A 24,722-nucleotide genomic window follows, 5' to 3' on the forward strand; every position below is an offset into this window, starting at 1 on the left:
TTACCTATATTTTCATCAGTTCTAGGCTTTTCTACCTTATCTTCCCCTAGCTACTAGGCCATCTTTGGCTTGAAGGTTTTACTACTCATTATGGTAATGCTGGTTACTTTGTTAAGACGAGCAGACGTCGGCAATGCTCTTCCCAGCCATGTGGTGTGGTGTCATCGTAGGTGCTCCTTTTGGATGTACGACCCTGTGTTTTATTGCTGGCCGGATTGTGCTTTCTTCTAGGCTAAGACCTGATTCTTTAGGGTTTAAGTGGTTTTGGCTTTGGGTTTTAACCTTGGGCTAGGGATATGGGTTGGTTTGCTGGGGGTTTTTTGTTGTATCTCCATGAGCCTTGCCCTTACACTTAACTTTGCCTTTTAAAAGGCCTTAATGAACTTTTATCTCTACCTACATTGAAAAGCAAATACAAATGATCAACAACATTATCAAAGAAAAGCATAAACATATGAAATACATTTGAATAACTTGCACATTATAAATTTAGGGTATTGATATTAACATTACTTAAAAAGTTTTTGGTACTCTTTCTATTGATTCAATTATTCAAGTTGACTCTGTATCTTTCTTATGCCATTAAGATTTTTTTTTTTTAAAAAAAACATATATTTTTTTATTGACTTCTCATAAAAATCTTCACATTTTCATTCTTATAAGAAAAGGGAAAAAGTGTTCGCCTTTAATAGAGAAAACACGCTTTACTTTTTGATTAAATTACACAAGAATCACAATGAAATAAATTTATCACAATTTTAATTTTAAATTATCAATTATTGATATGTTGATGAGATTTTTTTATTATTGTTTTAGATATAGTTTCTTTATTTTGATTTTAAATGTTGAGATTGTGATTTGAGACTAGGAATTGAAAGAAAAGAAAAATATTGATTTTTCTTTGCATGTTTACCATGGTTGAGTTCTAAGTTTATCATATGATATAATTGATTTATGTGCAATGAAATTCATTCTCAAACATTCAACTTTTTTATGTTTATCAATTAATTTTTTTATTTTTTAATTGTTTATTATTAAAAAATATTGAAAGCTTATATAAGTAAATATATATATATATATCACTGACGACATTTAAAAAAAAAAGATAGCACTTTTTAATGTAGAAATTATTGAGTTTGATAGTCTTGAGATCCAAGGATATTTGAATGAATGTCTCGTGTAATGAGATTGACAAGGTATGCATATATGAGCTCCTTACAACCTCTACAAGCACTTCGACAACCACTTTTAGAGCTTGAGTATGTAATGGAGTTACCTACCAAACAATAGTAGAGTTAAAGAGTCAAGTGAGGCTTGCCACCTTGGTATGCCAACAACTAAGTTAGAAGGGGTAATAAAGTGATTTAGGCAGAGTAAATACTAAGAATAAATGAATTAAATATTATGAGAGTTAAGAGATGTCTCATACTTGGGACTTATAGAGTATATATATATATGTTTTTCTTAACCTATAGGGTCGTGCCAATGTGTTTGGTCAGTACAAATTGGCAATTAATGAATGGCTCAAGCTTCGCCAAAATATATTCTCATTAGACTAGTGTAGATGATGTTAGGGTAGATTCTGATTTTATAGTGACGGTTGTAATGGGGAAGCCCACTTCAGGCTTGGGGGCTCCTAAGTTTTGGAGCATTAAATATGTGCAATCAAATGTTCAATCTCTAGTCGACTTGAGATGACTTGTTAGATAAAGTACATGTTAAGTAGGCATTAAAGCACTCATTAAGTGAATTTACACTGTTCTAATGTATTAATCAAGTCCGGGGAAGGGGGTGCGAGAGACGAAGAAGATTACTACAAGCATCTTATTTGTTCATAACCACTTTGCCTCTTCTTGAGCACTTTGCTTGTAGGAATGGCAACGCGGCATATCGAGGGCGCAGATCGCTCATCCTGTCTTTGTCTTAGAGGAGTTCAGGTTGAGGCGAGGTATTCCTCGCTAGGCTGTCGAGGAAGGGGAGAGTTTCCTCACGTAGTATTTTCTTTTTATTTTTTAAATTTAATTTATTAATATATAATATAAATTTATTTATTAAAATATAAAATATAATTAAAAATATAAAATTTTATATACTATTTTAACAATATGTTTATATATTTTATTAAAATTATAATATTTAAATATATAAATATATAAAAATGAGATATATTTTAATAAAAAATAATAATATATTATCATACGGCTGAATTGTGAGATTTCGAAGTGAAAAGAAAATTTTTTTATCTTCACTCTATAAAAATTAAAATTATAATGAAATAAAAAAAATTAATCAAATTTCGAGATAGAGTATATCAAGTTCAAAATTTTTTATCATCCCTGTTTACCTGTACGTGTTCTATCATCGAGCTCATTGCATACAGCTTACTGGCATTACTCCCTCCAACTTACGTCTCATTGATAAAGGTTGCAGTTGAGGACAAGTGTCATCATTTTAAAAGTTCTGGTGATTTCTTATTGTACTAGATTTTAAAGAGAGAGAGAAAAAGAAAAAGGAAAACATTCATTTTCCTTAAAAAATCTTTAAAAAAATGGGTACGGTTAAGTTTTAAATTTCTCACTTTAAACAGCCATTCTATGAACTGAGAAAGTCAATCTACACATTAATTACATTCATTTTTAAATTTACTTATTGAGAAATACGAATTTTTAAAAGGCATTTATTATTTTTTATTAAATAAGTTCTGATTTAAGTGAAAGTTTTAAACTCAATTTTGTTATAAATATAGCTATCATACTTTTATTAATTTTATTATTAAATACATGTATTTAGTATATATATATATATATATATATATATATAAATTAATTTTACATAAATTCAATATAAATATTTAATTTAATAATTATTAAATTTAGACTAATGTAAGTTAGGATTTATATTAGATGCAATCGATATATTAGAAACAATAATTTTATGATTATTATTATTTTTTAATTTAAAAAAATCACGGGATGAATAGAAAGGATTAATTATTTAAATGATATGATTTTAAAACATTTTACTGAAATAATGTGAAATTTAAACCATTTACTAAAATAATATAGTGTCATAGAAACAGTCAATTGAAAAAATAATTTCATATTTAAGTATCTAAATAAAAAATCACCAATCAATTGAAATATAGTTTTTGTATTTTTGTGTCAGTGTAGCAGATCAATATTGTTGGCAAAATCATCAATCAAACTGGCAGTTTTATGTGTTATCACATTAGCTGAAGCTCTCAATTTTTAAAACTAAAACTGCCATTTCATTTGATGATTTTAAGAGCAAACTGAAAAGTTACAGTAGAGCATTGAAAGGAAATCACAACAAGATAGGTAAATTTTTTTAGAAAGTCAGAATTCTTATTAATTTAAAATGGAGCAAGAATTTTATACTAAGATAAAATTATCATATTTTATGAAATTAGAGTTATAATATTATAAATTAATTTAAAGCACAATTAAAATCATCAAAAAAGTAATTACACTCATAATAAAAATATAAATAAAAAAGAATTACAACACTCTTCATTTATTTTAAATTATTCATTAATTTTCATTTTAATGAATAATTTTAAAATAAATAATTATATGTTTATTTATTACAATAAATATATATAAAATTAATAAATATAACATAATAAGTTCTATATAAAAAAGAAACTCATATGCATTAATTAAACTAAATATATAAAAAATTAAAGAAATTATTATACATGGGAGAAGAGAGAAGGAAATAAAAACATGATATGAAAATAATAAGAAAATTTTAAAAATTTCATAATCTTCTCTTTATAGTTCTAAAATTTACATTCTTACAAGAGGAAAAGGCACTTAAATTTGCATTGAGGGTTCAATATATTGTTGGGTGAATAAATTTTTTATACTCATGCATTTCAAAGTTTTAATTAATATATTCTGATAAATATTTAAGAAAATATCATTTTAATTAATATATTAATACTGACACACGTTGTTACTAATGAAATTACTCTTTGGATAAATGATTTTATGATTATTAGTTAAATAATAAAATTATTTCTTTAATTAACGTTTTTATATGTAAATATTATATTTATAAATAATTTTTAATTTATATTATTTTAATAAAATATTTTTAAAAATATATTATTTAAATAATTAACCAGAATATAAATTATTTTGTGATGATCCATCAAATCAATCTAGTAATCTAGTGACATAAGAATTGCATGGTAATATCAAAATTAATGGGTCGGGTCCTATATCATATGGGCATGGGCGGCAATAACAAATATCTGCCAAGAAAGCCATGTGCCTTGTCATTCCAGCGATACAATCTGGCGAGCATACATCAGAGACAGCTCTGAATTCACCTACAGCGCCATCTTTTTGGGAAAAAAAAAAGGACCACTGACGTTGTGGGTATTTTAGTATAACAAAAAAAATAATTTATCTTTTTTTTTTATGAAAAATAAATAAATTCCTATTAATAAAATTATTTTTCTATTAAAATTCACAATTAATTAATTACAATTAAAATAATTAAGTGATTTAATAAAAATTAAATATTATAAAAGTAAAATATAATAAATTAAATAAATTATAATAAAAGTAGAATATAATAGACTAAATTATTTCAATTTATAATTCAATAATGATAAATTAATGGATTTTAATAGAAATATTATTTTGTTAATGAAAATATATTTTATGTATTAATTTATTTTAAAAAAATAAAAATAAACTGTAATTTTGTTATATCTTAAAGATTAAATTACAAATTATCCTAATATTTGTTATTATTATTTAAATTAAATATTTACTCTACTTCTCGTAAAACATACTTATCAAGAAATACACTTCTATAAAAGTTAATTCCCAAAAAGTATAATATAAATATATTTAATATATAAATTAAATTCTCACGGAATAATTTACCTTTAACTTGTAAAAGATGATGCTTATAATATAATTTAATATGTATAAATTAAAAATAAATTAATAAATTGTATTATATTTAGTTAGGAAAGTGCAACTCACCATGTTCCACCCAATTAAGTCATTTTCTTTGTATAAGAGAAATAAAATGGTTTATATTCTAGAAACTTGATTTGATAATGTAAATTAAATAAAATTTTTTTACACTTCTCAAAAGGTTTTATTTTCTTAATATACTTACTCCAAATCTGTAACACTCCTAATTTTTAAAAAATTATTTTATATGTAAATATTAATATTTTATTATATTAAAATTATGAAAATTTATTTGGAATTTTTCTGAATTTTAAAAATTAGGTTTGATTTTCTTAAAATAATAAATTTTATTAATTTTTAAAAATTAATTTAAAAATCACGTGACAAAAATGAAAATATATTTAAACTCCAAAAATTTTTCTGAGTTTTTTGAAATTTTTCAAAATTTTAGAGCCTCATTTTGGGTACTAGGACAGAGTAAAAATTCAATTTTGGGTATCCTGAATCGATCTAGCCGAATCAAACCTGATTGGGGCGGACCGATTGAATCGAACTGACTCATTTTCTTTTTCTTTCCCCTTCGCCCCTGTGCCCCAATGCCCTCTCTCTCTCTCTCTCTCTCTCTCTCTCTCTCTCCCATTTTCTCTCCCCTCCTCCCTACTCGTTGGCCGCCACCTCCCCTCCCTTCCCCAGCCTGCCGGTGACCACCCAGTACCCTTCCCCTCCTATGGCCGGAAAACAAGCCTAAAGACGTGTCAATGAGTGCGCGATTCTCAATCTTTCTGTCATGATTTCGGTCGATTCGATCACCAATTGGACCGAGACTTGTCCCAAACCCCTTCCACTCCTCAAGAGTTTTTCATAGACACCAAGAATACCCATTTTCATTGAGCAATTTGTTTAATTTTTGCCCGAAAAGTTTTAACCCATTTCGACTTTTTGGGTTAAATTTCTCCCAAACTGGAAACCTCACAAAAATTCTGAGAGTACTGGCGTGCTCTACTTGACGAGAGCTTCGCAACCATATAAATTTCAAAATTTTTTGACACCAAAATTTCGATGGGTCTCTCAAAATTTGTAATATTTTTCCGAACTCTAAATGAGCTTATTTAATTTTCTAACAATTTTATTATAATCCCTGGTGTTATGGACTTCGTGTAGGAACTTTTGTTTTATGGAAATGCAATCGTTGCTCGTGTTAGTAGTATGCCCTAGAGCATATCATTTTGTATGTATTTTGTACATATTTTATTAATAAAAGACAATTTCACTTTTCCGTTTACATAATATATTTATGTGTAATAGAAAAGGTCCATTGATATTTTGTTAGAAATTCTATTCTTAATTTATTAAGAATATGAGTGATAGTATTTCTAGCACAAAGTATCATAAATTGGTTCACAATCGAGGATACTTCACAAAGGACATGACTTATCCAGAAAGATTGTAATCATGTTTGTTCCCAATGTATTTATATGATATATAAATAAGATGGAGTGGTGAGTCTCATGTCACATAACAAACATGATAGGCACTTATACATGATAAGTAGGTCGAACCAGTGACGCTTATGATAAGCACATGGAGTTTATTCTTGTCAATATATTATTATATATCATATTAGTGCATATAATCTTTAGATATGAGATAATACAATTATCTTGTATATAGGTGGTTTGAGTTTGATACTGCTTTCATACTTGTACTGTGTATGGGTATATGGGCATGTGTTGGCTTCTACTAGTTATATATGGAGATAGGTGTTGATCAAGATGGAATCCGTTACCCTAAGTAAATATAGATAAAATCTTATGTTTATTTAATTGTTCTTGATGTTTCAAGTTCTTGGCCAGGATAGACAGATTTAATCAGAAAAGAGTTTCTGACAAGATAATCTAATTAATCAAGAATTGAAATTAAAAGAGAACATAATGTTCATAGCAAATAGGGTTTGACATTAACAATGACTCCAGCATAAATTGGGATTTTGTAACGGAGAGATTTTAGTGCATGGTAACATATGATTAAAAGTTCATTTAAGGTATTCCTTATTATTGATTAGGTGGCCATGGCATATTATGCTAGGTGTCAACCATGGTCTATGAGATGCTTGAAATGATTTAGAGAAATCATTTACGGTAAGAAATAGTTTTAATGATATTAAAAGTTAATATCATTTCTCATTGCCAATAAGTAATGATCCTAGTAAGTTACACATCTACACAAGCTAATCACCATTTAAAATGTGATTTAATTGATTAATTAAAGAGTTTAATTAATTAATTAAAGAGGTTTGGTTTGCAATAAGATTGCAAAGTCCCTAGCATGACTTGAAACTAAATATAAGTTATTGGATGTATAGTATAAATTAAATTTATATTTAATTTGATTAAATATGAATTTAATTATGAGAAATTAATAAATAAAGATTAATTAATTAATTAATATTTGATATAAATTGATTTAAAAAAGGAGAAATTATAATTTTGGGTTGAGAACTCAAAATAAAAAGTAAGGGCAAATTACTCTTTTCACATGGTGACATGTAGCACAATGAGATGTTGACACGTGGCACCATATGATCTTGCCACTTGTCTTTCCTATGATGGAAGACCGCATGTCATGATTTAAATGGAGCTTGACACTTGGCTTCATAGGATTAAATCAAATAATAACAAGATGGAATCTTGTGATGACATGTGGCAATGGAGTAAGTTAGGATTTGACCTAAGTATATAAAGAAAAGTTATAAAGAAAAAATAACACTCCTCTCTCTTTTCTCTTATGTTGGATGGCAACATGGTGTCTCATTCTCCTCTTCAATTTCTCAATTGATTCAAAGGAAAAACTTTGATTTCCTCTTGAATTAAAATTATTAGAAAATATTTCTAACTCCCAGTACATTCATACAACATTCACAAAGCATAAACCCCATCTTAAAATTGGTTGACAAGGCTCGAGAAGCCAATCTAGGGGCTGCCATTGCAAACTTTGGTGTGTGCTTATGGTGGACAAACTAGAGGAACAACATTTGAGGTCCTAAGAATATCCTAAGAGGCTTCAATTGTGCATCAAGAGGTTAGTACCTAAAAATCCCTCTTTTAGTTAGAGTTTAATTGAATTAAATGTTAATTCATAATCTTTAATGGCAAATAAAATTTTAATGCATGCTAAAATATGTTTTGGTATGTAATTGGGCATTAGAAATTGATTAGGATCATAAGACACTTGGTATGGTACATGTAACCTTAGAAATAATTTTTAAAATTCAAGGTTTTAATGCTCTTTATTCACGCTTTCACTCCTTCAACTCGGGTCTATATTTTTGGGCTAGACAGACAGGTTGCTGGAACAACTTTCAATTTGGGTCAAAGTTATAGTTTATCTCACCATTTTCATATGCCCCTGATGCGTTTCAAACATTAGAATTGACATAGGTAAACCCGAACCTTAAGTTTCTTTAATTACCTAGTGCTAAATTTAGAATAAAAATCTATAAAATATTTGTGAGTAGCTAAAAATTTATAAATCCTTTTGTATTAGATTCATAATGTTGTTAAGGACCGCGAGACCGAATTTGAGAAATTTTAAAGCTCCTTTGAATGATTTATAATGAAATGATAGTTATATGGACTAAAATATATTTTTTTTTAAAATTGTGAGTATTGACTATTTTGGAGGGCCTGGGAGGGGCCATATGATAATAATGAGATGTGGATGTGAGATTTGTGTATTAGAAGTGTTATTTGGATAATTTTACAAGTTGGGTAGGTCCTAGGCATAGGGGAGACTCTGTCGGATTTTTGACAAAACTTAGGATTTGTCTCTTGACTCTTTGAAGTTTTGTTTGAATAAATATTGATAAAATTTTTGATGTAATATTTAGGTGAGTCGGACCAGCCTTCTTCCTCTGCCCAGCCGATGCAGTGATCAACGATTAATTTGTGAGTAGATGTTGATTTTATTTACAATTTTAATATTATTATATATTCAAGGTATGCTCATGCATCACATATAAATATATGTATGTAGCTAAATACTAGGCACATTTTATGTTATATTTTTCTTATTTGCAAAAATGGATGTGGATGTCGCCTTAGGGTAATTTTGAGCTATGTGCCTGTGTCAGCGTGCGTGTGGTGTGGTGTGGTGTGGTGTGGTATGATGGATATGGATAAGACGTGCAAATTAGCTTGAGCTTGTCTTGCTTGGGGCCTGGTCATTTTTGAGGAAGTCGGGGTGAGTACGGCTTTGAGTTGATCTCGCTAACCCTCATAATTGGATTATTAAGCGAAAGTCTAGCTCGAGTTGATCTCGCTGGTAGTTTTTGGACTAAGAGAGCTGTTTAGGGAATCAACTCCCATATGTATTTTATTTGATATGGTACATGTGTGTGTGAGTGCTCCAAATTATTCTTTGTGCGAATATTGCTTGAATTTGGTGAAATTGCTTATCGGTGTTGCATTTCATCCTTAAGGATGCACTAGAATTAGATAGTTATAGAAATTATTTTTAAAATCAATATCTTACTTTAAGAGTCGAACGCTCACTCCTGTTCATCCCATTTTTTCAGGTTATAGGAGAGTTTTTCTTGTGATTAACTTGTCTCTTCCTGCACAGGTCCATTGGTGCCTTATTTATATTTATTGTTGTTGATTGAAATATAGAACTCCGCATGTACCAGTGACATTTTATTTAGCTGAGTCTGTATAAGATTAACTATTTAAATTTTTTAACTTATTTATTATGTATGTGTGGACTTATGGATTTATTTGTTTATGTGGATGAGGGAGCTGGACTCCTAATGATCACATTATATTGATTGAGAATGTTGTGGATGAGCTGAGCTCCACAAATGGTTATATATTGTGATTATAGGTCGGGTGAGTCAAAAATTCCCCGTTGGATGATCTTGGATATGGTTAAACTCTGTCCGGTTATTTTCTTTATTTGGATTTTGAAATTGGGCTTATAGTTTGGGCTTGAATAATGAGACTTATTATTAGTTTGAAGAGCTTTATACTGACCCAAGTCCTAGTGTCGGTCCGATCCATAAATTGAGTTGTGACAGAATCAAATAAGGCCACGATGTACATTGACGATGCATTACTAGTGACTCATAAAAATACCTTTCCTAAAATTAATTAATATTTTCATTATTGAGTCTATCCTAATTCCGATTATTATTACTAAAAAAATATTCAAATCTGTTTTATTTTATACATTTTAATTAATAATCTTAATAAAAATAATTTTTATCAATAATTTATATTTAAAAATTTAATAATTGTGCAAAAAAATTTAATTTAATTTATTTAATTTATAAATAATGTTATTTGAAAAATATATATTTTATAATTAATTATTTGTTTAAACAAATTCTGATAATAAATATATATAAAACTCGATAGTATCGTGTGTCTTATTTATTAAATCAAACTTAGCTCAAATTCGATTACATATCACTCAAATTTATTTTACTAAAATTCTATTAAATATATATCGATAAATATTTGACCTATTATCATTTCTTTGTGCGGCTCAATTTCAAAACATCAAAACATATCTACAGGTAGAAAGATTATAAAATGCTTCTCATGTACATAAAAATACTCTATTTCTCATAGAAAAATAAACACTTTTTATAGTATAAAAATAAATCTCACTTGCTTGTGAGAAATAATAGATATTTATCAAGTACTAGGGGTGAGCAGATTTCAGTTCAAACTGAAAAATCGAATCGAATAAAATCAATTCGGTTCAATTTATTCGGTTTTAAAATTCAATTAATTTAGTTCGATTTTATATTATAAAAATTTTGATTATTTCAGTTCGATTTGATTTTTAAGAGAAAAAATTAATTGAACCGAACAAAAATAATAATTTTATATATTCAAATCGAACTAAATCGATTTTTGAATTGATTTATTTTTACAGAAAAGTTATGAATTATATTTAATTATATATATAAATATTATTTAATTTCATTAATTAATGATTATTAGATTCAAATAAAAATCAAAATTAAATCAAATAACTTGAAAATCAAGTTTAAATTAAAAAATTTATAAAAAATTAAAATCGATCGATTTGAATTAAATCAAACAGAAATAGAACAATTCGATTCGATTCACTTTTTCATTCATTGATTCAATTTCTAAAATATGAAATTTAATTTTCATAATTTAGCACATCCAAAAATCTTTCTGTACATATAGCTATACGCTATAGTTTCTCGTATAATAGATGCTCCTCAAAGAGTGGTGGTGGTCATGAGGGTGACATCTGTAATTTCAAGCGTCGAAAATGGGCACTTGCGTCATAACGAAAAAAAGGTAAAAAAAAAAAGCATCCATATTGGGTCCGAATCGCCAACTGTACTCCACTTCTTCTCCGTCAGAGATCCACCGGCCAGCACCAGCAAAGCCAGATCTCGGCCGCTTTTCCGCCGTATTTGAACGCAGATCATGGTTGAAATTAAATGAAAATAAAGAAGAAAGAAAACGGCCACGCAGTGCAAGTGTATGCAGCGAGTGTCATCGCCCACTCCAACCTCATCTTAACCTATATTGACCGTAATTAATAAAGAAACGAAAGAGACAGGAGGTGGTCCCCACCAATCATTTACCACGAAAAGACAACCTTATCCCCTACACTTCCTTCTATTTACTATACCACTTGCCTACTCTCTACTCTCTCTCTCTCTCTCTCTAACCATACACTTTAGCGATTTAGCCTAGTCCTTTTTCTATCTGTCTCTAGAAACAGAATTTTTTTTTTTCTTGTCTAGAACAAAAATAAGAAAATTTCTCTCCTTCTATCTCATCATGGACCCACCCCCACCTCAACCACCGTTCCCTCCACTCACCACCGCCATGCCTGGTGACTTCTCAACCGTAAATACAGCGACAGCAAGCATAAGTTCAGCCGCCGGTCTCAGCGTCGAAGCTCCCAACAGCAACAATCACATAGCACATGCAGCCAACGCCACCCCTACTGTGACCCAATCCTTCAACCACCCACCATATGCTGATGTAAGTAGCAAAGAAAAAAAAAAGTACCTTTTGGGTTATTTGAAGACCTAATCTTGATGTTAGCTTTTGGGTTATTTGAAGCCCTAATCTTGACGGGTTTTTTTGGGGGGTTTGATTTGCAGATGATCTTTGCAGCGATAACGGCGTTGAAGGAACGAGAGGGGTCGAGCAAGAGAGCAATAGCTAAGTACATAGAGAAAGCCCACACGGGATTACCACCGACTCACTCAGCCTTGTTGACTCACCACCTGAAGCGGTTGAAGAGCAGTGGTCTTCTTGTGATGGTGAAGAAATCTTACATGCTTCCTAGATCTGATGTCTCCAATGATACTCAATCTCAATCTCAGTCTGAGCCAAATCCTGTTGCCGGCTCTGCTGCCTCTTCTGTCCCTGGGCCTAAGAGGGGTCGCGGCAGGCCTCCTAAGCCCAAATCCATTTCCATTTCTCTTATCGATAGTATTGCTGGTGCTGTACAGCCCATTGAACAGCCCAGTAATCTTGCAAATGCTCCTCCGCCTATGACGGTTCCTCTCGATCTTTCTCTTTCCACACAACCCAATGTGGCTCCTCCTCCCTCCATTCAGCCCAGTGTAGCTGCTTATCCAACCAATGCTGCTGCTGCTTCTGCTCCTGTAGCTCAGCTTCAGGCTGACGCGGTTAAGAGTAGCCCTGGTCGTCCTAAGAACGTGGCCGGACAAGGTGCGCCATTGGTGTCTAAGAGAGGGAGGCCGCCGAAGATTGCGTCGATGGGAGTTAAGAAAAGTCCGGGGAGACCCAAGAAGCCTAAGTCTGTGGCTGCTAATGGGGTTAAGAAGGGTCCTAAACGCCTGCCTAAGTCTGTTGTTGTCCCTTATGCTACGGGTGCTGCAGTTCTCAATGTGCCAAGGCCAAGAGGTCGCCCCAAGAAATCTCCGGTTCTAGCTGCTGCCGGTGGTGGTGGTGGTGGTGTTGTGGCAACAAAGAGACCAGGTCGGCCACCCAAGGTTGGTGGGGTCGTGAAGCCGAAGAAGCGCCCTGGAAGGCCTGTTGGCCGACCTAAGAAGGTAATTGCTGTTTTTTCGTAGCTTGTTGTGGCTTTATATCTTTGTTAGATGTAGACTTTCTCTTTATTTACTTAAATAAGAATAGAAATGGTCTCTGCCGCAGCTTCCTAATCAAAATTGGATCTTTCCGTATTCTATAAAGAATTAAGTGTTGAGGTCTTGTTTGGTGTCTTTGGGATCTTGAGTGGGACAAGAATGTGGACTGTTTCTTGTTTAATCTCCATTTATTTATTTATTTATATTTTAGTTTCAACAGATTGGTAGCCATTTACTTAAAAGAAAAATAGAAGGAAAACATTGAAGGGAAAATGCCAGTTTGTTTCAATAGAGGAGGGTTATCGCCATAGAAAGACACAGGGAAAACTACTATTTAGTTATTGTATTTTAATTAAATTAAAAACTATTTAGTTTTTGTATTTTAATTAAATTAATTATTTAATTCTTATATTTAAAAAAATATATTAATTAGTTTTTTTTTGTTAAATTATTTAATTCTTTGGTAAATTTTTTATTATTCACACTATTTAAATTACTATTTAGTTCATCTATTTCTTGTTTTTGTATTATGGAAAATACTATTTAAATAGTATTCCTATTTTAGGGAAATTAATTAGTTGGTCTATGTATTTTGAAAAATATATTCTTAAATATAAAAATTTTACTATATGAAGTTTTTAAAAAAAATTTTCAATTCTTTAGACGTTATTTTTATTTTTCTCTACTTTAAAATAATTTTTCTTAATTATTTGGAAATTTAAGGAAACTGGTTAACTTTTTTATATAGACAGCTTGTATCACAAAATGAAAACAAAGGGAGAATGAGGGGGAGAAGAGTGTGTGCATAGAGAAAAAGAAACATGGAGAGAAAATAAGGAAAGATAAAGAAAGAAATAAAGGGGACATGATTAGGATAGTTTGGGTAGGGTTGTTAGACTTGGACTAGTTATAAAATCGATGAAGGCATACGGTTAAGGGTTTAAGGTTCAACGGTGGTTGAACCGAAATTACTATTAAATAAATATTATAAAATTATTAATAATGATACTTCATTATAATTAATACTTTTATATATTTTATAAATAATTATTAAAAAAATTAAGATAAATTTTAATGTGTAATTTTTTAAAAAATAATTTAGATATTTAATTAAAATTTTTAAATAATAACATTTAATTATTTAAAAAAATTTAAAATTGAAATATTTTATAATAATTTTATCCATATTAATGAAAATAAACATTAATAATAATAATAATAATAATAACAATAATAATAGAAAGATTTTTCAATAATTTAAGTTTACATAATAATATAATAAATTATTAATATCTTTAATTATTAAAATTGCAAGGGAATGAAATTAAAAAAAAGTTAATATATATATATATATATATATATATATATATATATATATATATATAAAAGTGGGAAATTGGGGGAACATTGGGAATACCAACAATACCCTTCATTATTTTTATTATTTATAATTATATAATTTTTTTATTATTTAAATTAATTTTAGAGTTATTATAAATTTAAAATTCTTTGCCTATTTGTATTTAACTTCTACTTAATTCAAATTAAAATTTTGAGAAAGAAATTCATATTTGCTAAAAAACAGTTGTGTTTGGAAGTTTTTTTTAAAAAAAAATTGATCAATTTTATGAAAAATAATTAAGAAATTATAAATTTATGTTTTTTTTCTCAAAAAATTATAAATTTTACTAAGAAATCTTAAATAAGTTATATATATATATATATATATATATATATATATATATATATATATATATACCAAATTTGGATAGAACTAACATCATTTTATGAAGGCTGATTTTTAATTAATTATTAAAATTTATTACTTTATTATAATATATAAATTTAAATTTTAATCCTATTAGAATATATCGTATATAATAATCATGTTTTTTTTTATAATTCTTTTTGTTTTTACTTTTGTAATATTGTAAATAATTTTAGAAAGCAAGTATTTGACGATTATTTGTATATATATATATATATATATATATATATATATATATATATATATATATATATATATAAAGGAATGTTAAGATTGTGAAAAATCCCCATAATAATTTATTATAATGATAATAAAAATTTATTTTATTTTATTTAAAATATTAAAATTTTGATATATGTACTTAATTTCTATTTCACTTGATATTAATTTATTAATTGAAACATAGTTCTATATGAACTTGAATTCTATTTTACACAATATTCATATGTATATGAACTAGATTTAGTGAAATAATAATTTAAATCATTTGAAACTAATTTTATTTAATTTATTTGAAATATTATATTATAATTTATATTTCATTAACTCTCCAAAATATATTATAATTTAAATTTTAAAAAAATAGAATAAAACTAAAAATAAAATTTGAGTAATTAAAAGGAAATTATCTCTTATTTATAAAAAGAAATTTTCTCTTTTCACAATTTTAACATAAAAGATGTTGAGTAATTTAAAAAAAATGTTGAGTAATATTAAAATTAAATTTTTAGTAAAATTAGGATTATATAAATGTAATTTGTTTTTTTTTAAAAAAAGAGAAAGCTAGCTTTCTTTGTTTATAAATAAAAAAATGTTAATTATTGACAAAAATAAATTATCTATAATTTTTTATTAAATAAAATCTTGATAATTCTTATATATTATATCAATGTTTTTTATATATAGATCTTAAATAAGGTTGGTCATTAATTATTTTATTTTATAAAATATAACTATTACAAAATAATAATTTAACATTATAAAATGATTTTTTTGCATGATGCATATTTAAAAATACAAAATATTTTAAACTTAATAAGAATATTCTAAAATTAGGAGTAAAATATAGCAATGGTAATTTGATATAATAATAATAATAATAATAATAATAATAATAATAATAATAAAGGACTAAATTTAATTGATTTATGAAAATAAATATATTATGGTGATATTATATTATATACAATAAATTAATATAAAATTATATATAAACAAATTAAATCACGAGTATGTATGTGCAATGCACGTTTAGCAAAAACTAGTAACTGTGTGTATGATGAATTAGTTTTACCTTTTTACATTAGTTTTAGATGGATTGACGAAACATATACAAAAGAATATTCCTTGGCGCATGATGTTTGCGGATGATATTGTTCTGATAGATGAGACACGAGGAGTCAATAGAAAGCTTGAGCTTTGGAAAAGTACTCTAGAGTCAAAGGGTTTTAAATTAAGTAGAACGAAGACAGAATACATGCATTGCAAGTTCAGTGAAGGCCAAACTGGTGATAGGGAAGGAGTTAGTTTGAATGGAGTGGTACTATCCCAAAGTAATCACTTTAAATATCTAGGCTCAGTCCTTCAAGTAGATGGGGGATGTGAGGAGGATGTTAGTCATAGGATTAAAGTCGGATGGTTGAAGTGGAGACGTGCCACTGGAGTTTTATGTGATCGCAAGATTCCCAATAAGTTGAAAGGAAAATTTAACTGGACAGCCATACGACCGGCTACGTTATATGGTAGTGAGTGTTGGGCACTGAAAGAGTCGTATGCGTCTAAGATAAGAGTTGCAGAGATGAAAATATTAAGGTGGATGAGTGGCCATACTAGACTAGATAAAATCCGTAATGAGAGTATTAGAGAAAAGGTAGGAGTGGTGTTAATTGAAGATAAGTTGAGAGAAGGGAGATTGAGGTGGTTTAGTCACGTGAAGCGTAGACATACGGAGGTTCCAATTAGACAAGTAGAGCACATTAGGTTAGAGGATAGAGAAAAAAAAAGGGTAGACCTAAATTGACTTGGAGGGGAGTAGTATAAAATGACCTAGAAGCATTACACATTTCTGAGGATTTAACCCAAAATCGTTTAGAGTGGAGAAAGTGAATCCATATAGCTGATTCTAAATTTTTGGGATAAAGGCTTAGTTGAGTTGAGTTGAGTATTGTTATCAACGGCGCGCAAGGTGCACCAGGTGCAACCCATAGTGCCTGATGGGTTGCGCAACCCAGGCGCTAAGCGAGCCTCACGAAGGCCATCCACGCCAATACAATCGCTGAAAGCAAATTGAAAAATGGAGGAGGAGGAGAAAAAGAAGAAGAAGAAGAACCTGACTTGATTGTGTCCTCTCTTAGGCTTGTGCTTATCTAATTTCTGATCTGAACTATAGGTATGTTGTTTTTTTTTCTTCTTTTTTTTCCTTTCTTTCTTCCTGCTCTTTACTCCCTCTCCACGAGACTCATTTCCAGCCGGCCCATTTGGGTTTTCATTTATTTTTCTCTTCTATGCTTTCTTTTGCCCATCCTTTCCCTTTCAGAATCTCAGATCTGCAAGAGTTCATGGTTTCATGCTCGCCATTTTTTTTTTCCTGTTTGCTGTGTTCAGAAAGTACCCTTTTTTGATTCTAATCTAATGGGCCAAAGCAATCTTTATCAATAAGAATTGTTGTGTATTTACATTAGAATTTTGATGGATTATTCATATCTTTATTAATTAAATTACAATAAATACATAGTTATTCTTAATGAATTTATAAAATTAGATTTAAATTATTTTAAGTTATGTTTAGTAAGGTATTATTAAATTATACATATAATAAAAATTAAAATTGTCATTTTAATATTATATTTGATTAAAAATAAATTATATTATGCATTTTAATGATAAATTTTACTCATGTATGTAATTTAATTGATAATGATAGTGGTCCAATAAAATAAAAATAAGTAATGAAATAAATGATATATTATATATTTATATGTAATTAATATTATCTTAATTAGATTTGTAGTACTTATAATATAGTTTGTTTTTATGAATTTTTTTTTTTTAAATTTTGCGCCTTACCTTGCTCAGGCATGCGCCTGCGTCTTGAGCCTAAGCTTTAGGTTTCCCTAAAGCCTTGGTGCACCTTGAGCCTTTGATAACTATGAGATATATATATATATATATATATATATATATAAGTAATGAAATAAATGATATATTATATATTTATATGTAATTAATATTATCTTAATTAGATTTGTAGTACTTATTTTTTTTAAGTTTGCGCCTCACTTTGCTCAGGCATGCGCCTGCGTCTTCAGCCTAAGCTTTAGGTTGAGAGAGAGAGAGAGAGAGAAAAAATAATGGTGTAGCTTAGTGGCTTGTTGGCTCAAAAATAATTGTTTGGTCTTGTGTTCAATAACTGTTGCTGCCCATTGTAAAATTTATTTTTGAGTAGATCAAACCGGTTCAAACCTGGCCGGGTTTTCAGTTGGCTGGCTACCCGGTCAGTTCAAACTGGTTTTTTCCAATTCTCATAAATAATGGCTTAATATCTAAACCGGACCAGACCATGGTCCGATTCCGATTAAATCGGTTTAATTTTCAAAACTACGAGGTTAGGTATAAAAAATAATTATGGAACTAAATGGTATAAAAAATAATTATGGAACTAAATAGTTAATTGAGTCAAATTATATAGACTAATTAATGTATTTTTCTAAAATATGGAGATTAACTAATTAGTTTCATTAAAATAGAGTGACTAAATGATATGTTGATTAATATTAATTAACAGAAAAATTGACATATGGGCTAAACAGTTTAATGAAAGCAAAATACATGGATTAAATCGTGTATTTTTTAAAATACAGATATCAAATAACTAGTTTCATTAAAATGCAAAGACTAAATAGTAATTTACCCTAAATATAAATTTATCATGTAGTGATATTGAGCGCAAGAATCAAATGTAGGATATTTAGATATTGTTAGGTCTGTTCACTTGTGGAAAGCTGAGTAATTATCGGAAAAGTTCTATAAGAAAATAGAGTTTAGTGTTTATGTATCCCAATTTTCCAAATAGAGAACTGGTACTCTTTCCTTTAAGATAAAAGTTTTGTTTTTCCAACAATTTGGAAGACAATGACTTTTTTAATCCAAAATTAAATAATTATTTAGAAAAATATTTATTCTCAATGATAAAAAAATAAAATAAAATTAATCATGTTAGTATAAAATAAATGAATAACACATTAAAAATTTTTTAAAATAAAATAAGTTTTTAAATAAATTTTACAATATTTTTTTTAATTATGAAAGATATGAATAATTTTTTTTAATTAGAAAATCATTTTGTATTATTTGCGGGTAAACACATTTTTCTTTGTTTTTCATGGAAAATGAGTTTTTTCTTAGAAAATGAAAAATGGAATACAGAAAATTGTTTTTCACAAGTAAACAAGTCTTAGTATTGTGAGATGGAATTGGAAGCTCCTTTCTTGTAATTATATGTGTTATGAATGTTGCTATATTGCTACTAATTGAATTGACTTGCAATTTGAATTGACTTGCAATTTTCAGTCTTCTCTGTTGCGTTCTGTTGGTTTGTTCATGTTGAATTAATACTTCTCTATGCTTTGCCATTTTGGGAACAAGAATGCATCTCACCAGCAAGCAGAAGCTTATGGAGATCTTAAGAGGAAATTTGAAATCTTTGTAAGTTAAATAATTTCATCGCACTTTAAAAAATATTGTAAATATTTATTTTTTGAAAGACAACATTTTGCATTTATTAAAAAAAAAAAAATTGTTGCTGGCAGCAATCAAGAGTGAAGCAAGCTGTTGGTGTGCTAAAGCCTCAGGTAACCAGTGAAACAGCAAATAGCGCAGTTGTAGCAATCCAAGAGTTAGAAGGCCTTGCATCAATGGACATCAATATGCCATTGAGGGAGGAAGCTCAACCACCGCATGTCCAGAATTAGGACGCGAAAGCAATAGGAGCAATTTAGTTGCAATGTTAAAGGGGCTTCATTGTCAGGATCAAAGAATTGTAAGAAGTTTTCTGACATTGATTGATGAGCGAAAACAAAAATTCTGTAAAGAGAATCAAGGATGACTAATTGTTGTTGATGTGAAGAAGAGGATGTAGCTTGATGTTTAATCAGCTGTGGATGTCCATGGATTCTGTTTTGCCTGTAGGGAATGAATTTAATGCATCTCATTTCATTGAGTTCATTTAAACAAAATTTGATTTTCTTGAACATGAGGAGCAACTCATGTCTAATTTGTTGTGTACTAGAAGAAGGCTGGTTATTTACTTGCAGAAAAGCAAGCAGTAGTTCTTCAGAATAGAACTGCTTATGCTTTTTGGTAGAAGTTTATGATTTAGATAGTTAATCAGCATCCTGAACCAATTAGAAGCAGGCTTGTGAATGCTGTAGTGGCAATTGGTATGTATTATTGACTGTTGTGCGATTTTTCTCCTGTCTTTTCCCTTCACAAATTTTCCATTATGAACATGATTGGTGAGGTTTAAGTTTCTATTTTATGTATTACATGCTTCAGCTCAAGAAATTTAGGTCATGTTATATGAATTATAATGTAATCCTGATTGCATTGGGTATTTGATTTTATTAGTTCGATACCGCAATAAATTTTATGTAATAAAATAATAATTACATAATATAATAAGTTATATATAAAATAATATAATGATTATTATATGAAAAAATAATAAAAATATAATTATTTGTTTAAAATTTTTTTTATTTATTTTTAATACTATTATTACTATCGTGCTCATTATTATTATTATTATTATCTTATTATCATCATCGTTGTAATCATCGTTATTATTTAAATTGTTATTATCATCACTTAATTATTAATCACTGTAATTATTATTTATTTTTTTATTATTTATTGTTAACACTGAATAAATTAAATATTAAAATAAAAATTATTATTACATTACTTATATTTATATTTTATAATCAAATATAAAAATATAATAATAATTATATTATATTTTAATTTTAATTTTATTATATAATTAATTATATTATATCGGGTTTGCGACTCTAATTTGTAATATCTAAATTATCATCATTTGAAATGAAATGAAGTTATGCATGTACTCCATTTGTTTTGATGTTGGAATCAAATTAAATTGAATTGTATTTATGTTGTGATTGTAAATGAATTTAATCCCTCTGGTAGCTTACATTTTGGCCATGCAAAATGGGACTGAATTATTTATTGATAGCTGCCATTTTTTCTTTTGATGATATTTGGAAATTAGGGGTGTTCAAGTTTGATTTGGTTTTGGCTCTTGTAAAGAATGGGAATCAAATTGAAATTCTTCGATATTTTAGTTTGAGTTCAGATTGATTTTTGGTTCTTATTTTGATTTGGTTTAAAATTTGACTTTTAATAGAGAGTGTGAACTTAAATCATCATTTGGATTATGAAGTTGCCATTTAAACTATACTAAAATTATTTTTTTCTTCTGTATTACAATGTATTGAAAAATATTTAAAATTATATCTATAAAATTGATTTTAAATTTAGTTATTTAATTTGATTCAATTCAAGAAGTGTTGATATATTTCTTTTCTACTATTGAATTTAATTTGGAATACTAAAAATGATATTCGGTCAAGAGATGACAATGAGTCAAGTTTTTATGGGTATCTAATCCGATCGAATCTTAATAAGATGAGTTTGGATAGTATATAATCGGTTTCAGGACGAGTTCACATTTAAAAATAATATTTTTATATATTAAGTATCCATTAACCAATCAATTTATATAAAAATTTAATTAAATATAAAATATATATTTTTTATAATAATATTCATAAATTTTATATTTATTTTAAATAAAATATATTTTTAATATTTTATAAAATTATTAAATTTTTAAATATAAATTATTAATAAAAAAATAAAAATTTATGTAGATTATTATTTAAAATATATAAATTAAACGAATTTGAGTATTTTTTTTATAATAATAATTGGGTTTAGGATGAACTCAGATAGTTAATAATAAATTTTAATCATATTTGTAATGAGTTAGAATTTTAGAAATTTTAATCAGGTTCAAGTACGAATATGATAATTCTTGGGGGCATACTATCCATTGTCATCTCGCCTCAATCCTATTAGAAATTCTTAAAAGGGAATGTGTGTGTATATATATATATATCAAATCTAAAAATTCTTAAAAAATAATAAGTTTGATTTTACAGTATAAAAGAAATAAATTATTAATTATATAAATAAAATTTCAGAATCAAAATTTTCAAAACAAAATAAATAGAAATATTACTGTTTAATTAGATTTTTAATCTGGATTTGAAGAGTGATTTTGAAAGGGACTCTTCTTCAAAAGGTTCTTGGCATTTTTCAAAATTCAGAATTTCTACCTATCATTCCAATTCTCCATCCTGTCTATTCTTTGTCCCTTTCGCACCTCTGTATAGAATTTGAATTCCTTTTTTCTATCAATCATTTTCAGAATTGAAAATGGTGAGTTCTCCATGGCCACACCTAAAAACATTTGAATAGATATTTGAATTGAACTGAAATGGAAATAAAGCTGTGCAGGAGGAGTTTATTTCTAGTCTTACAAGGCCAGGGAAGGCAGGCCACCATAATAGGCCAGAAAGGAGAACGAATTGAAGGAGGGATCTTCATTGAATCCTACTAGCCATTAAGGTATAGGATACTTCTATTCAATGTGGTTGGCAGCTGAAACAGAAATCCTGGAAAACAGCTCCTCTTCCAGTTCAATATTTGCTATTTTTAGGACCCCCACATCAAAATTTTTTTACAATTATGTATTCAAAGGCACATATTGGCCCTTAAATTAGGGTTCCGTCCTAATTGAACAAAGCTAACTCATAAGAAAAATTTTCAACTTTCATGCTAAAAATAGCAAAAACTTTATCTCTATTCTCCACTATCCCCTTATCCACAAGAGTTTATAATTAAAATTTTTCATCTCTAAAAGATGCTTCATGAGAATCCTAGCCAAACCTTTTTGCCATTTTCAGCTAGCAAATACTCCCTTGTTCTTTTTATTTGTGTCATTTGGATTTTTCTTTTGTAAAAAATTATTTCGCATTTAAAAAATATAAGAAGTATTTTATTTTTAATTTTATCCTTTATCTCTATTAAGTACAATAAATCTTTATACAGAAAATAATTAGGTAAGATTTTTAAAAAAATGAGCATCTTTAAAAGTTAGTTTAAGGGAGGATGAGTGCCCAAAACTATATAAAGAGCACATTACCTTTATTCCAAACTAATAGAAGATCTTAACAAAAATAAAGAGCAATTTAGTCAATTACTAATATATTTTTATAAAAATAAAATTCTTCAATCAGTTTTTTTTTTAATTATCATACAAAATTTAAATACGACACACACACACATATTTTTATAAAAATAAAATTCTTCAATCAGTTTTTTTTTTAATTATCATACAAAATTTAAATACCACACACACACACACACACACACACACACACACACACACACACACACACACACACGCATATATATATTATACATGCACTCCATTCCTTACAAAACATAAATGGATTTGGATTTGTCTACCTAGTGGCTAAGTTAATTGGCTTTGACAATACCTGTAACACCCCTATTTGCATAGCCTAGTATATTTCACTGTTTCGGTGATCGGAGTCAGTCTGGACAATTAAGGAGATTAGAACCACACTTAAGACAACTAGATAAGCCATAAACACAAATAATTAGTAATTGCCAATTAGTTAAGTGTAAATAAGAAGAACAGAACATAAAAAGTTAAACGAGCCGAGAGTCACAGCGATGGGTGACCTTCTCGGGAAGGACTGCGAAGTCATTTTAAACTCAAATTTCGAACCGTAAAATGTGACGCCGCGGTCCTTAGGACCCTTATGAACACAGTGGAAAAGAGAAAATCACGAAAAAGAACTGTTAAGCCAGTCAAATAATTAGGTTAGGGAGCCGAAAGAAATATTGAATTAGTTGCAAACCGGGATGAACCGACGAGGGGCAATTTGGTCAATTGACCCCAAGAGCTTACTCCTGACTTAACTGTCAAATAAAATTGAAGAAAAGAAAATTTCGGAATCGAAAATTAAATTAAAGAACTAATAGAAAAATAAATAAAAAAAAATAAAAAAGTTAAAAAGGTGATGACATCATGTATGATGCCATAAAAATAATAATTAATATATTTAATTAATTAGATTTTTAGTCTTCCTAAAGACATAAAAACAAAAAGTAAAAGAAAGAAAGAAAAAAAAAAGAGTTAATTCCATCACTTTTATGACATCAAAATGATGTCAAAATTTATTTTTAAATTCCCACAATTTTTTACCCATTCAAATACATAAAGTGAGACCTAAAAGACATAAAAAGAAAAAGAAAAACATTTCATTTTCTGCTCCCAACCAAATCGGCAGCCATCATCCCTTAGCTCCACCATTGTCTCCCTCCATGAAAGCTTGAGTTCAAGCTTCTAAACATCCATCTAACCCTACCTTGCCCCAAATTCTTCCATGCAAACTTGTAAGAGTGACTTGAGAAAGAGATTAAAGAAGGAAAGAAAGGGAATAAGGGAGTGAAGTTGAAGAATTAAAGTTCAAGTGGAGGTAAGCAACTTACTTTGAAAATTATGGTTTCTTATTTGTTTATTTAGTTCAATTAACTTAGATTTTCACTTAAAAATCAAAGAAAACAATTGTTGGGGGACTTTTAGTGAATTCAGCTAGCTAGGGTTTGAGATATGTATGCATGAACTTGATGAATTTAAAGGGTATGTGAGCTTATTGGTGTTGAATGATTATGATAAAATGTCTTGAATTACTTAAATGCAATGAAT

At 28.4% G+C, this 24,722-nt stretch overlaps 1 protein-coding gene across 1 annotated transcript; it reads left to right on the forward strand.

Moving 5' to 3' along the window:
* The first annotated feature begins 11,670 nt into the window (after positions 1-11,670).
* LOC110648580 (formin-like protein 7) lies at positions 11,671-20,111 on the forward strand. Its single transcript, XM_021802862.2, has 4 exons — positions 11,671-11,992; positions 12,115-13,035; positions 19,484-19,543; positions 19,648-20,111. Exons 1-4 carry the CDS (start codon positions 11,786-11,788, stop codon positions 19,807-19,809), a joined length of 1,350 nt encoding a protein of 449 aa, XP_021658554.2. The 5' UTR covers positions 11,671-11,785; the 3' UTR covers positions 19,810-20,111.
* Positions 20,112-24,722: the final 4,611 nt, after the last annotated feature.

This window comes from Hevea brasiliensis, chromosome 3 (assembly GCF_030052815.1).
Source record: "Hevea brasiliensis isolate MT/VB/25A 57/8 chromosome 3, ASM3005281v1, whole genome shotgun sequence".
Classification (NCBI taxonomy): Eukaryota; Viridiplantae; Streptophyta; class Magnoliopsida; order Malpighiales; family Euphorbiaceae; genus Hevea; species Hevea brasiliensis.